The following is a 13,205-nucleotide window of genomic DNA, read 5'->3' on the forward strand; positions in this document are numbered from 1 at the left end:
TGAGGAAATCCCATCTGTACTAAAAATACAAAAATTAGCTGGGTGTGGTGACACACACCTGTAATCCCAGCTACTTGGGAGGCTGAGGCAGGAGAATTGCTGGAAACCAGGAGGTGGAGGTTGCAGTGAGCAGAGATTGCACCACTGTACTCCAGCCTGGGTGACAAGAGTGAAACTCTGTCTCAAAAAAAAAAAAAGAAAAGAAATCCGGAACACGCACATGTGCCCACACACACTGGAGCACTTGTGCAAGCAGTGGCTTAGAATGGGAGTCCCAATCAGGGCTGGCTCGGTCACGCATTTGCAGTCAGCACACACCGCACGACACAAATACGTATGAAAAAGGAAGACATTTTATTTCCAGGTTGGCACGTGTATAAGGCACAGGGGCAAATGGCTTTGGGGTCCCGGAACTGGAAGTGGAGACGGGTGTGTCTCAGGTGTCCCTGCCTCCACCACCCCCTAAGTGCACTTGAGACAGGACCAGTGGTGGTGGTTATAGCCCAGGGTCCTGAAGGGTCCCACTGGCTCTGGGGGAGAGCCATGGGGACAGCTCCCCAGGCGGGACCCTCTACTCTCCAGCTACCCAGGAGGGACCCTCTCTTCCTAGGGGGCGAGGCCAGCTCCAAAGTGCTTGGTGGCTCCCCAGGCTTAAGGGACCAGCCTGCCAGGGAGGGCTGGGGTCAGAGAGAGAAAAGTAAGATGAGAACGAGGAGAAGCACCCCCACTAGCACGGCGATGGTACACCACTGTCGGCGGTCTGGGAACGAGAAGGTCAGGGGTCACAGGAGGAGAGGGTACCACCTACAACCTGCCCCCACCAGGACTGACCCCTCCCCCGAGGGGACTCACCACTCGTCATGTGGGATACTTTGGCCAACTTCCTGAGGACCCCGTCCATGCGGGACTGGGTGTGGTCCATCTCTTGGGCGAAGGCATCCAGCATGCTGCCAAGAACAGGATGGCATCAGCCCCAGATGGCCCAGACACACCAGGGCGGCCGAGAGCCCCTGGCCCACCCCCAGGGTCCTGGCCTCACATGCCCTGCTCGTCCAGCTCTTCCCCAACGCGGCCGGACATGTGCTTCAGAACCTGGATGCTCCCAGATACCATCTCCAGCTGTTGATCCTGTTCATCCATGATCAGCTGCAGAGCGAAGGGGTGGGAGGTGCTGTTGAAAAGGACCCCAGAAGGCCAGGCGCTGTGGCTTATGACTGTAATCCCAGCACTTTGGGAGGCCGAGACAGGCAGATCACTTGAGGCCAGGAGTTCGAGACCAGCCTGGCCAACATGGTGAAACCCCGTCTCTACTAAAAATATAAAAATTGGCCAGGCATTGCGGTGGGCGCCTGTAATCCCAGCTACTAGGGAGGCTGAGGCAGGAGAATCACTTGAACCTGGGAGGCGGAGGTTGCAGTGAGCTGAGATCGTGCCACTGCACTCCAGCCTGGGCGACAAAGCGAGACTCCATATCAACAACAACAACAACAAAAAGGGACCTCAGACCTCAGATCAGTCTGCAAGGCTCTCCCCTCCCAGGATCCACCCCGCCGGCCCCAAAACCTGCTGTGTGGCCTGCTGCTCCTCGATGTAGCGAGATGTGGCCGAGACTGCACTGGCATCCAGCAGGTCGCTGGGTGACTTCCGGGCAGCTGGCTTGCCTGCCAGTATCTGCAGGGGCACACAACATAGGCTCAGGGAGAGACCCCAACTCACAGCAGGGCATGTGGGGCAAATCCCCACGGTGGTGAGTCAGGGAGGCAGACTCTGGGGCAGGACAGCCTGCATTCCCCACTCACCACTTACTAGCAAGGTGACCCAGAGACCCCATCATTTGTCTTCCTTGTGCCTCAGTTTCCTCATCTATAAAATGCAGAGAGCAGGATGGGACATGGTAGCTCATGCTTGTAATCCCAGCACTCTGGGAGGTGGAGGTGGGCAGATAACTTGAGGTCAGGAGCTCAAGACCAGCCTGGCCAACATGGTGAAACCCCGTCTCTACTAAAAATACAAAAATTGGGCCAGGCGCAGTGGCTCACGCCTGTAATCCCAGCACTTTGGGAGGACGAGGTAGATGGATCAGGAGGTCAAGAGTTTGAGAGCAGCCTGGCCAACATGGTGAAACCCCGTCTCTACTAAAAATACAAAAATTAGCCAGGCTTGGTGGCGGGTGCCTGTAATCCCAGCTACTCGGGAGGCTGAGGCAGGAGAATCGGTTGAACCTGGGAGGCTGAGGTTGCAGTGAGCCGAGATCACACCACTGCACTCCAGCCTGGGTGACAGATTAAGACCTTCTCTCAAAAAAAAAAAAAAAAAAAAAAAAAAAAATTACCGGGTGTGGCAGTGCACGCCTGTAATCCCAGCTACTTGTGAGGCTAAGGCAGCAGAATCGCTTGAACCTGGGGGGCGGTGGTTGCAGTGAGCTGAGATTGCACCAATGCATTTCCAGGCTGGGTGTCAGAGTGACCTTGCCTCGAAAAAAATAAATAAAATGGGAAGAGCTAGAATCCGTGTTTCCTGGGTTGAAATGAGGATTTAAAGAATTAATTCGTGGGGGACACTTAGAGCAGTGCCCAACACACAGTAATGCTAGTAAATGTCACATTTTACTATTTGTTTATTTTTGGGGGGATTTTAGCTGGGATTACAGGCACCCGCCACCACATCCGGCTAATTTTTGTATTTTTAGTAGAGATAGGGTTTCCCCATGTTGGCCAGGCTGGTCTCGAACTCCTGACCTCAAGTGATCCACCTGCCTCGGCCTCCCAAAGTGCTGGGATTACAGGCGTGAGCTACCGCGCCTGGCCCAACAGATGTTTGTTTGTTTGTTTGTCTGAGACAGAGTCTTTCTCTGTCACCTAGGCTGGAGTGGTGTGATCTCGCCTCACTGCAATCTCCACCTCCTGGGTTCAAGCAATTCTCCTGCCTCAGCTTCCCAAGTATCTGAGATTACAGGTGCTCACCACCACGCCTGGCTAATTTTTGTATTTTTTGTAGAGACAGGGTTTCATCATGTTGGCCAGGCTGGTCTCGAACTCCTGACCTCAGGTGATCCACTTGCCTGGGCCTCCCAACGTGCTGAGATTTTAGGTGTGAGCCACCGTGCCCGGCTCCAAGAGATGTATTTTAGAGTTTGGACTTGAATTCCCCCAAGGTAGCACATCTGGAAGGCACGTGGGCACTGCCATGGGATGACAAACTGGGAGGAGCCTCAGTCCCCCACCCTCCTGGACCCCACGTATGCTTATGAGGGAGAGAGAAAGGCTGGTGGTTCTCAACATATGAAAAATATCAACAGAGAACACCAAGAGAAAAAGTGGACTGACAGAGGTGGTTGAGAGAAACACAGAAACACATACGCACACACACACACACACACACACACACACACACACACACACACACACACACACACACACACACACACACACACACACACGGCAGGCACATAACAGAGGAAACTAGCAGATATGAGGATATGAGGTGGGAAAATGCAGATATACTCAGAGGCCCAGTGCACACACCCAAATAGGTTAGGTGCATGCACAGATGAAAGGGCGGGGGCGGATCACCTGAGGTCAGGAGTTCGAGACCAGCCTGGCCAACATGGGGAAACCCCGTCTCTACTAAAAACACAAAAATTAGCCGGGCATGGTGGCACACTCCTGTTGTCCCAGCTACCCAGGAGGCTGAGGCAGGAGAATTGCTTGAACCCGGAAGGTGGAGGTTGCAGTGAGTCAAGATTGCACTCCAGCCTGGGCAACAGGGCAAGACTCCGTCTCAAAAAAAAAAAAAAAGGAAGCTGGCCGGGCTCGGTGGCTCACGCCTGTAATCTCAGCATTTTGGGAGGCTGAAGCTGGTGGATCACAAGGTCAGGAGATCGAGACCATCCTGGCCAACATGATGAAACTCCGTCTCTACTAAAAATACAAAAATTGGCCGGGCGTGGTGGCTCACACCTGTAATCCCAGCACTTTGGGAGGCCGAGGCAGATGGATCATGAGGTCGAGTTCAAGACCAGCCTGGCCAAGATGTTGAAGCCCCGTCTCTACTAGAAATACAAAATTTAGCCATGCATGGTGGTGGGTGCCTGTAATCCCAGCTACTCGGGAGGCTGAGACAGAGAATTGCTTGAACCCGGGAGGTGGAGGTTGCAGTGAGCCGAGATCACGTCACTGCACTCCAGCCTGGGTGACAGAGCAAGACTCCGTCTCAAAAAAAAAAAAAAAAAAATTAGCCGGGCATGGTGGCATGTGCCTGTATTACAGCTACTCAGGAGGCTGAGGCTGGAGAATCGCTTGAGCCCAGGAGGTGGAGGTTGCGTGAGCCGAGATCGAGATCGCGCCACTACACTCCAGCCTGGCAACAGAGCGAGACTGCATCTCAAAAAAAAAAAAAAAGGAAGTTATGCGCGATGGCTCACGCCTGTAACCCCAGCACTTTGGAAGGCTGAGGCGGGCAGATCAGTTGATGTGAGGAGTTCGAGACCAGGCTGACCAACATGACAAAACCCTACTAAAAATACAAAAATTAAGCCAGGCGCAGTGGCTCACGCCTGTAATCCCAGCACTTTGGGAGGCTGAGGCAGGTGGATCACCTGAGGTTGGGAGTTCAAGATCAGCCTGACCAATGTGGAGAAACCCCGTCTCTACTAAAAACACAAAATTAGCCAGGCATGGTGGTGCATGCCTATAATCCCAGCTGCTCGGGGGGCTGAGGCAGGAGAATTGCTTGAACCCAGGAGGCGGAGGTTGCGGTGAGCCGAGATTGCACCATTGCACTCCAGCCTGGGCAACAAGAGTGAAACTCCATCTCAAAAAAAAAAAAAAAAATACAAAAATTATCCAGGTATGGTGATGGGCACCTGTAATCCCGGCTACTTGGGAGGCTGAGGCAGGAGAATCGCTTGAACCCAGGAGGCGGAGGTTGCAGTGAGCTGAGATCGTGCCACTGCACTCCAGCCTGGGCAACAGAGCAAGACTCTGTCTCAAAAAAAAAAAAAAAAAAAAAGAGTAAAAGGCAAGCATGCGTCCTGGAAACAGGTGCACACAGGACAAATGGCATGGAAGCAGAAAGGAGATAGGTACACAGGCCCCCAGCCCTCTCCTGCAACAGGAAACCAGTATAGACCCAGAGGAGACAGTAGAGAGGAACCCACGGACATATACACACAGAGAGGTTCAGGTGCACACACTGAGAAAGTGCAAGCGGGTAGACAGCAAGAAGACAACTGCACACAAGAGAGGACGGGCACTGTCGCAAAAGGGACAGGTGAACACACACAGAGGGATCTGGCTTGGTTACCCCCAGGCGCTCAGGTGGGCAGGGTGGGTCAGGAAGGCTTACCTCTCTGTTATTCCTCTCCAAAAATGCTACCGCTGTTGGGCTGACCATATGGTCCTTCATTTCCTGGAGGTGAGGACAGCATTAGGGAGGAAAGACACTCAGGCTGGGTGCGGTGGCTCACGCCTGTAATCCTAGCACTTTGAGAGGCCGAGTCGGGTGGATCACCTGAGGTCAGGAGTTCGAGACCAGCCTGCCCAACATGGTGAAACCCCGTCTCTACTAAAAACACAAGACTTAGCCGGGTATGGTGGCAAAGCACCTGTAGTCCCAGCTACTCAGGAGACTGAGACACGAGAATCGCTTGAGCCCGGGAGGCGGAGGTTGCAGTGAGCCGAGATTGCAACACTGTACTCCAGCCTGGGCGACAGAGCGAGGCTCTGTCTCAAAAAAAAAAAAAAGAAAAAGAAAAAAAGAAAAAAGAAACACACTCAAACCTTCCCCCACTCCCCGCCTGCAGGACTTTTCCTGACCTGGACTGCCTCTCGCATCCGCTCCACGAACACCTTTCTCTCCTGCAGGTCCCCGGCCGGGAGCTTGAACTTGCCTGGGTTGGCTTCCACTATACGTGGGCTGAGAGTCAAGGGTCAAGGCCGGAGCCAGATACCATCTCCGTCCCTAGGGGTCCAGCCCTCCCCGAGGGCGGGCTCCCAGGCCCCCTGCCACCGCAATGGGCTCTCTCATGCCACCCCCTGCCACAAAGCCCCAGGATATCGATGGTCTCTTCCAGATCCTCGAGGTCCCACTCGATGCTGCGCAGGCCATTCCGCAGCTCATTGGTCGTCCAGTCCAGCTCCTCGCGTCCGACCGCCGCGCTTTCCTGCAGGAGCTCGCACCAGCGCTGGTACAGCCCGCGGGCCGTGTTCACCGCCTTCTGCACCTCGCTGCGGGCAGGGGCACGGCGGGCGCGGCTGGGGGCAGGCGGTCCTCCCGCCTGCCTCTGCCCCCGACTGCAAACCCAAACGCATGGGGGATTCCGGAGACCCCTATATACCCCTGCGTGCGCCTCCCACTCTGCACCCCGACGGCCTTGCCCAGCCCGCCGGGCACGCTGGGGCCGGCACCCGGGCACTGGCTGCCTTGGGTACAGAGCACCCTCCGCCCTCCCCCGTCGTTGTCACTCACCCTCGGACTACAAAAAAGGGGTCTTCGAGAGACATGTCAGTCCCTTCCCCCCCAGGCCGAACCCCCCTCCCGGCCTGGGTTCGCGGGCTCGTTCCCTCCCAACCGAGGAGAACGCGCCGCCACCGCCCCCCGGTCACGCCACCATCGAGAGCGGGACCGCCAGGGGAGAAAGAGAAGCCTCGGAGGCCCGACGTGCGGACACTTCCGCCCTCTCCGCAGCCATCTTGGTTGTGGGCAGAGGCAGCTTCCGGTGCACATGCCCCCGTCCCTTCGCCCTCTTGTGCCGCACCGTAGGGGGCGGTGTCGGAGTTCTGTCTGGGCCTGTTCGGGTCCGAGTTCGGAATCTCGGTTCCAGACCCAGTTCCTCGGATTGTTCCTGCGCAACTTCAGTTTCCCTTCCAGGCACGGGCAATGTAAATAATGATAGCCTCCCTCATCTCTGGCGGCTAGGTATTATGGCTGGGGAAGGGGCTCATTCGATTCGTTGAACCTTTTCATGGACTCCCTGAGCTGGCACCTGGGAGATCGTCCCATCCCAGGGTCCCGAGTGTCAGGTTTGGCTAGGGTCTGGGGGAGAGGTGGTCCTCCCTTCTCCCTGCGGGGGCGCGGTGAGGAGCGGGCCTGCTCCTCCGGGGAGTTCTGCCGCATTCTCCCAATCTCTCTTTCCTGAGAAGTGGGGGAGTTGGGGGCACCTCGAGGTCGCCTTGGGGCGAGGTGGTCGTGAGTGGGGGTCCCAGATATGCCAGGGGCGGGGGGAGGTCACCTTTGAGAGCGTGCGTGGAGGTGGGTTTCTTCAGAAGCGCGGAGTCTTTCTGGGTACGAGCCTGGGGGTAGCTTGAGGTGTGGTGGCTTTGAGGATGGTCTCCAGGGGGGCCCTCTGTGTGTGGGGTCTCCGTCTGGGTAGGGACCAGGAATATCAGCGGAGGGACTCAGGGTCGTCCCAATGTGTGACAGTGGCGCTCTGTGTGTTGGGGAGCCTCGGGAAAGCACTTTTTTTGAGTGGTAGAGGGCCTGGTCTCCCCTGGAGAGTGGTCGGGTTATCTGAGGGAGTCCTCGGAGGGTCGCCCCCTTGCGCATCAGAGTTGCTGCGTGGGGTCTCAGAGATAGCCCCTGGGCTGGGGAAGTCATTGTGGTGTCTCCGTGGTAAGGTTAGCGGGGTGGGGACGGGGGCTTCTTCGGCAGGTCGTCGCAGTCTGGCACCATCGTTGAATGGAGACGAGTTTGGGAAAGGTCTTTTAGGGGGGAATAATTTTTGAGTTCCCAGCGTGCGGGGGAAGGGCGGGACGGGAGGGTGCCCCAAGGCCTGAGAAGATCAGTGTGGGCCAGGGGTCAGGAATAACCTGGGAGGGGGCCTTGTATGGGGGAAATAGTTGGGAAGGGGAGAGACGAGATGAAAGGGGCCTCAGCGGGTCATCTCTTGTGTATGCAGGGTCGTTCTGTAGTGTCTCTGGGAGATGGCGTCCCTGGGAGCCCTCAGGTCGCCCCTACCCGCTGCGGGGTGCTTTCCTGGCGTCACGCCTTCCTGGCCTCTGGAGGGAAGGAAGTGAAACTCTCCTCTTCACCCACCCGGCTGGAATGCGAGTCAGGAAGGCCGGGGCTCCAGCCTGCTCCGGCTGCCCAGGCCGGGGATGGGGAGGGGCGTGGCCGGAGCACAAAGCCCCGCCCCTCCGCGCCCCACCTCCGGAAGCCCCGCCGCTGCCCGCTGAGGCGATCACGGGCCCTGCCCTAATATGGGCAACCGGAAGCGGCCCGCGCGACTGCCCTACGTCACTCCGTCCAAATTTAGTTGTGGAAGTCAGCGGGCGCTGGTGGCGGGAAGGCGCCGCGAGCCAGTGCGGGCGGAAAGGGGAGGTGCACCACCCCTTAAAGGGCCCGCACCAGAAATGAATGGAGCCATTCGAACAATTCTGCATTCTATTTTTGGAGGAATTGGAATTAGGATTTCTTGGAGAGACGGCGCGTAGCGGAGGGTAGGGCGGAGGTTTTCTATCTGCTCTGTCTCTGCATTGCTGGGTTTCCAGCTCCCAACAGAACCCCGCCTCCCCGAGCGCGGAGGCGGAACTCGGCCCCCTTGTTTGGGGGGCGGCAGCCACGTGTTCACGGGGACTGTCGTGCGCGCCGGGTTAGCAGCCGTGCGAGCTCTGAACCCACCCGTGGAGCTCCTTTAGCGGGAAACTGCGGGAGAATGGCTTGGTACGAATCACGGGAACCTGTAGAGGGTCACCGCCTACAAGCAAGGGCTGGCGTACCCTAGAGACCGAGGAGCTGAGGCCCCAGTGGCCCGCTTTCACAGCAGTAGCAAATATTGTTTGTTTAGTAAATATTGGCCCAGTGACTCTGACTTGGTTTCCCCACTTGAAGGAAGCAGATAGAACAGTATCCTCCGAGGAGTGGAGGCTGGGGATCGGTGAATTATTGATAAAGGGGAGCTCTTAACCTAGCCTGGCACGTTGTAAGCGTTGTTAGCATGATTATCGGTGCAGAAGACGCTCATTAGACACACCTGGTAAATGCTAAGAACAGTGGCCACAGGGGATGTTCAGGCTGGAACCCGGGTCTTCCCTTGTGTGAAGAGAAACTTGCTGCCCACTACCCACTGGGGCCTCCAGACGTGAGCATGTGGGTAGGCCGTGAGCTCCACCCCCGGCCCCCCTCCCTTGGGCCAAGGCGCTGATGCATCGGCGGGGCTCAGAGAAAGGAGCCCACCCAGAAAGCTCAGCGTGGAGTCGGGGGACGCTCCTCCTCGCCAGGGTTCCCGTCCCCTTTCTCTGCTGGGTAAATCGCATTCTGTCGCTTTAAGGAGTGTTTGGCCGCGACGATTTGGAAAGCCCGGATGCGTCCTTCGGTTGGGCGGGGCGTCTCAGTGACGTCATTGGGGGTATAAAAGGGCCTGGGTGGCGGGCGCCTGGGCAGAGCGTCCTAGCAGTGTCACTGCGTGGGTTGGTTCGTGTAGAAAGGCGTGAGCGAGCCTGTTGGCCGGAGTGCACCTGCTGCCTGTTCTGTCCGTCCCGGGAGCCCCCGCCGCTGTCGCCGTCGAGTCGCCATGGAAGTGCAGAAGGAGGCACAGCGCATCATGACCCTGTCGGTGTGGAAGATGTATCACTCCCGCATGCAGCGCGGTGGCCTGCGGCTGCACCGGAGTCTGCAGCTGTCGCTGGTCATGCGCAGCGCCCGGGAGCTCTACCTCTCGGCCAAGGTGGAGGCCCTCGAGCCCGAGGTGTCCTTGCTGGCCGCCCTCCCCTCTGACCCTCGCCTGCACCCACCCCGAGAAGCCGAGTCCACGGCCGAGACCCCCGACGGTGAGCACCCGTCTCCGGAGCCAATGGACACGCAGGCGCCGACAGCCGAGGAGACCTCCGCCTGCTGTGCCCCGCGCCCCGCCAAAGTCAGCCGCAAACGACGCAGCAGCAGCCTGAGCGACGGCGGGGACACTGGACTGGTCCCGAGCAAGAAAGCCCGTCTGGAAGAAAAGGAAGAAGAGGAGGGGGCGTCATCTGAAGTCGCCGATCGCCTGCAGCCCCCTCCGGCGCAAGCGGAGGGCGCCTTTCCCAACCTGGCCCGCGTCCTGCAGAGGCGCTTCTCCGGCCTCCTGAACTGCAGCCCCGCGGCCCCTCCGACGGCGCCGCCAGCGTGCGAGGCAAAGCCCGCTTGCCGCCCGGCGGACAGCATGCTCAACGTGCTCGTGCGGGCCGTGGTGGCCTTCTGAGGACCCCGAACGGCGCTGCCGGAGGCCAGAGCGCGCGTCGAACCGTCGGCCCGAGGGCGCAGACCCGAGGCGAGGCCACCCCCCTCCATCCCGGGGGAAGCGCCCGCGAAAACCGTGGAGAGAAGCCGCCGCCCGGGCTGCTGAGAAGCCCAGAGAGGGACTCTGTCCCCGGGGAGCCATCGCCTTCAGTGTGCAGCGACGGCACCGAGGAGTCTAAGCCGGGGGCGCGGGCGCCTTCCGCAGAGATCTGCGCCCACAGGTGCTGTCTTAGTGGACTGGGACGTGAACCTTTCGCTCTCCTTCTGGACTGGGAGAAGGGAGGCTTGGGGTTTTTTTGTTTTGTTTTGTTTTAAAGATCTCAGGGTCGGACTTCATTTTGTACTGTGGGCTGTGCTGGCCCTTTCAAGGTTTTTCAAGAGTTGGTTTTGCGTTTCCAACCTCGGAGAATTCCAGGCACTCCCCTTCCCCCTCTGCTGACATACTTGTATAAGCGGTCATCGTTGCGTCATGGGGCAGGCGTGGGGAGCTTCCTGTCGCCTTGCGTGGGTGTGGGGCCTGGGAGGAGGGTCTGGGGCGTGCACCCGCTCTGGGAAGTGGGGAGGAAAGTGGTCTGAGTCACTTCACCCCCGCGTGCTGCTGGTTAATGTCCCGCGCCTCTGCACCTTCGGGTGGGAGCGGGGGCTGATCTGGTTTCACATTCAAGTTTTTCTCATCTGCATTAGAGATGCCCAGTAGGTTCCCAGGTTCCAGCGTGCCCCTCCCTCAGACACGTGGACACAATCAGCCGAGAAGTTCCTGGTCTTCATCACGAGAATGTGGAGGGGTGTGGGGGGTGTCAGTGGAAAGGCATAAGGCTGAGCTGAGACCAGTTGCTGGTGAAACTGGGCCAATCTGGGGAGGGGAACATCCTTGCCAGGGAGTTTCTGAGGGTCTGTTTTGTTTACCTTTCGTGCGGTGGATTCTTTTTAACTCCGTCTACCTGGCGTTTTGTTAGAAATATCAGATAGGAAAATAAAAACTATTTGAGTAAAAAAGCCGGTACTGTCTGGTTTTCTGCTCTGGTGGGGGAGGGGCGGGGTTAAAGGGTCAGCGGCTCGCTGGGGCCCCAAGAACCGGTCTGACCGGTTACCACGTGGGCGAGAGAGGGCTGGGCCCCGGTTTCCTTGCCGGAGCATTCCCTAACTGGTGGAGACCCGCCCCCCCCAGGTTTGGGGGTTCCCTCGAAATTGTCCTACAACCCCGGGACAGGGAGGTCGGGGCTTTCTGAGTTGAGACAATAGTGCTAAATACACTGCCCCAAGCGGAGCTGGGGATCGATCGCACGCACTTTGAAGCCTTGGAAGGTGGTAGATCTCGCCCCCACCCCCTAGACCAAACTGAATCAGCTGCGGCCGGGGCCCTACAGTCTCAGGTGGAGCTGAGCGGGTGAGCTTTGAAGGGCTCTTTATTCCCCAATTCCCGTATCTTCCTCGAGGAATCGCTGTGTGTCTCAGGCAGGGACGTGCTGCCTCAGTTTCCTCATCTGTGAACTGGGCCTCTAAGCAGCTTCTCCACCCGGCAGTAGGTTTTTAAAAATGCCCATTAGAGCCCTAGTTACTTTCTTGGGTCACTCCCCAGCTCTAGAATAACCACCCTGAAAGGAGAAAGCCCTTTCAATATACCCAACGTAGGTTTAGGAGTGGGGTTGTGGGCGTTGCCCCAGGGCGAAGGGAGGGGGCCTGTCGGGAAGACAAAGGAGTCGCAGGTGCGGGGAGTGGTGGCGGCGGGGGGCGCCAGGAAAGCTCTCGCCCCGCCCCCTCCCCCGACGGCTGGCTCTGCCGCCGCAGGCTTCCCATGACCCCAGGGGAACTGACCCGGTGGCTGGAGTGTAGAAGGAGGGGCAAGCCGGCCTCAACGTCTGCTGGTGGAATCTGGGAGCTTTGGCTCCCCTCCTGCCCAACCCACACCCCCTTTCCCCTCCTGTGTGAATTGTGAAGGAGAGCTTCTCACCGCTCTCCCCCAGCCAAGCTCGCCCCCACGGCTGCCTGATTCCTTCCTGGGAACACGTGGGGGGACTTTTAAAAGGCGCCACCTACTCCGAGTCTTGACCCACCCAACTCCCCCAGGGGATGTGGGGGTACTGGAGCCCCACACCGCAGGCGGTAGCTCAATGTACCGGCGTCGGAGTTCCTCCCCCGCGAGCGTGGCAAGGCTCAGGGAAGTCCCGGGCCCCTGGGGAGGGGGCCTTACCGCGCATCCTGTCGCAGGAACCGCCGGGCCCTTCCTTCCGCGGGAAGCGGCTTGGCCGACCCCCGCCCCTGCCCGGGCCTCTTGGGGGTTTCCGGTGCTCGGCCACCGTGGGGCTGGGGACTGAAAGTGATGGGAGGGAAGATGGGGCTGGAACAAACATTACAGACACATCCCCTTAAGACACACCCATCCCCAAGACCCCATTGGACCCATCAGAAAAGGCAGCATTGAACCTTGTCACAGCAAATAACATTGGTGAGGCCTGGACTAATTGATTGGACACTGGCTGTGAAAACTAAAAAGGTCACCCATCTTGTGACCAGCAGGTTCCAGCAGGGAACCCCAAGCCTGCTGCAGGAGACTCCAGAAAGGTGTTTGCTGCTGGCTTGTACTAAATTGGCACAAACTGCAAACAGCACAGCCTACATGACCATCCTCCCAGATGGGTCCTCCCCAGAGGATAAAAGGCCCGAGCCAGACAGAACTACACACACAGGCCACACAGATAATTCAGAACCAGAAACATGATGCTGAGTGACAAAGGCCAGCTGCAGAAGTCAGGTAAGAAGCACATATTCCGGGCCCAGCACGGTGGCTCACGCCTGTAATCCCAGCACTTTGGAAGGCTGAGGTGGGCCGATCACCTGAGGTCAGGAGTTCGAGACAAGCCTGGTCAACATGGTGAAACCCCATTTCTACCAAAAATACAAAGATTAGCCGGGCAAGGTGGCAGGCGCCTGTAATCCCAGCTATCCGGAGGCTGAGGCAAGAGAATCGCTTGAACCCGGGAGGAAGAGGTTGC

At 58.2% G+C, this 13,205-nt stretch overlaps 2 protein-coding genes across 6 annotated transcripts; one reads left to right on the forward strand and one right to left on the reverse strand.

Annotated features, from left to right (window-relative positions):
* Positions 1–331: 331 nt before the first annotated feature.
* On the reverse strand, positions 332–6,705 carry STX10 (syntaxin 10). 5 transcript variants are annotated; one of them, XM_063719996.1, is made up of 8 exons: positions 6,469–6,705; positions 6,058–6,227; positions 5,817–5,911; positions 5,347–5,409; positions 1,564–1,671; positions 1,040–1,146; positions 853–947; positions 332–677 (listed from the first exon to the last, which is right to left on the reverse strand). In XM_063719996.1, the coding sequence occupies exons 1-8, from the start codon at positions 6,501–6,503 to the stop codon at positions 652–654; spliced, it is 699 nt and encodes a 232-aa protein (XP_063576066.1). In that variant the 5' UTR covers positions 6,504–6,705; the 3' UTR covers positions 332–651. The 5 variants fall into 5 exon arrangements, with proteins under 5 accessions (XP_063576066.1, XP_002828802.1, XP_054395838.1 ...); XM_002828756.5 differs by having other exon boundaries at positions 332–760; positions 6,469–6,700; XM_054539863.2 differs by having other exon boundaries at positions 6,058–6,293; positions 6,469–6,700.
* Positions 6,706–8,310: 1,605 nt separating this feature from the next.
* On the forward strand, positions 8,311–11,208 carry IER2 (immediate early response 2). Its single transcript, XM_054539864.2, has one exon. It carries the CDS (start codon positions 9,512–9,514, stop codon positions 10,172–10,174), a length of 663 nt encoding a protein of 220 aa, XP_054395839.1. The 5' UTR covers positions 8,311–9,511; the 3' UTR covers positions 10,175–11,208.
* Positions 11,209–13,205: the final 1,997 nt, after the last annotated feature.

The sequence above is a fragment of the Pongo abelii genome, chromosome 20 (assembly GCF_028885655.2).
Source record: "Pongo abelii isolate AG06213 chromosome 20, NHGRI_mPonAbe1-v2.0_pri, whole genome shotgun sequence".
NCBI classification, from domain to species: domain Eukaryota; kingdom Metazoa; phylum Chordata; class Mammalia; order Primates; family Hominidae; genus Pongo; species Pongo abelii.

Coding starts and splice junctions, on each gene's coding strand:
- STX10 (XM_054539861.2), bottom strand. CDS start 6,503: ATGTCTCTCGAAGACCCCTTTTTTGTAGTCCGAGG. Junction 6,294..6,468: donor CCCTTTTTTGTAGTCCGAGG/GTGAGTGACAAC, acceptor TTGGGTTTGCAG/TCGGGGGCAGAGGCAGGCGG. Junction 1,672..5,346: donor TGGAGAGGAATAACAGAGAG/GTAAGCCTTCCT, acceptor GTGCCCCTGCAG/ATACTGGCAGGCAAGCCAGC.
- IER2 (XM_054539864.2), top strand. CDS start 9,512: ATGGAAGTGCAGAAGGAGGCACAGCGCATCATGACCCTGTCGGTGTGG.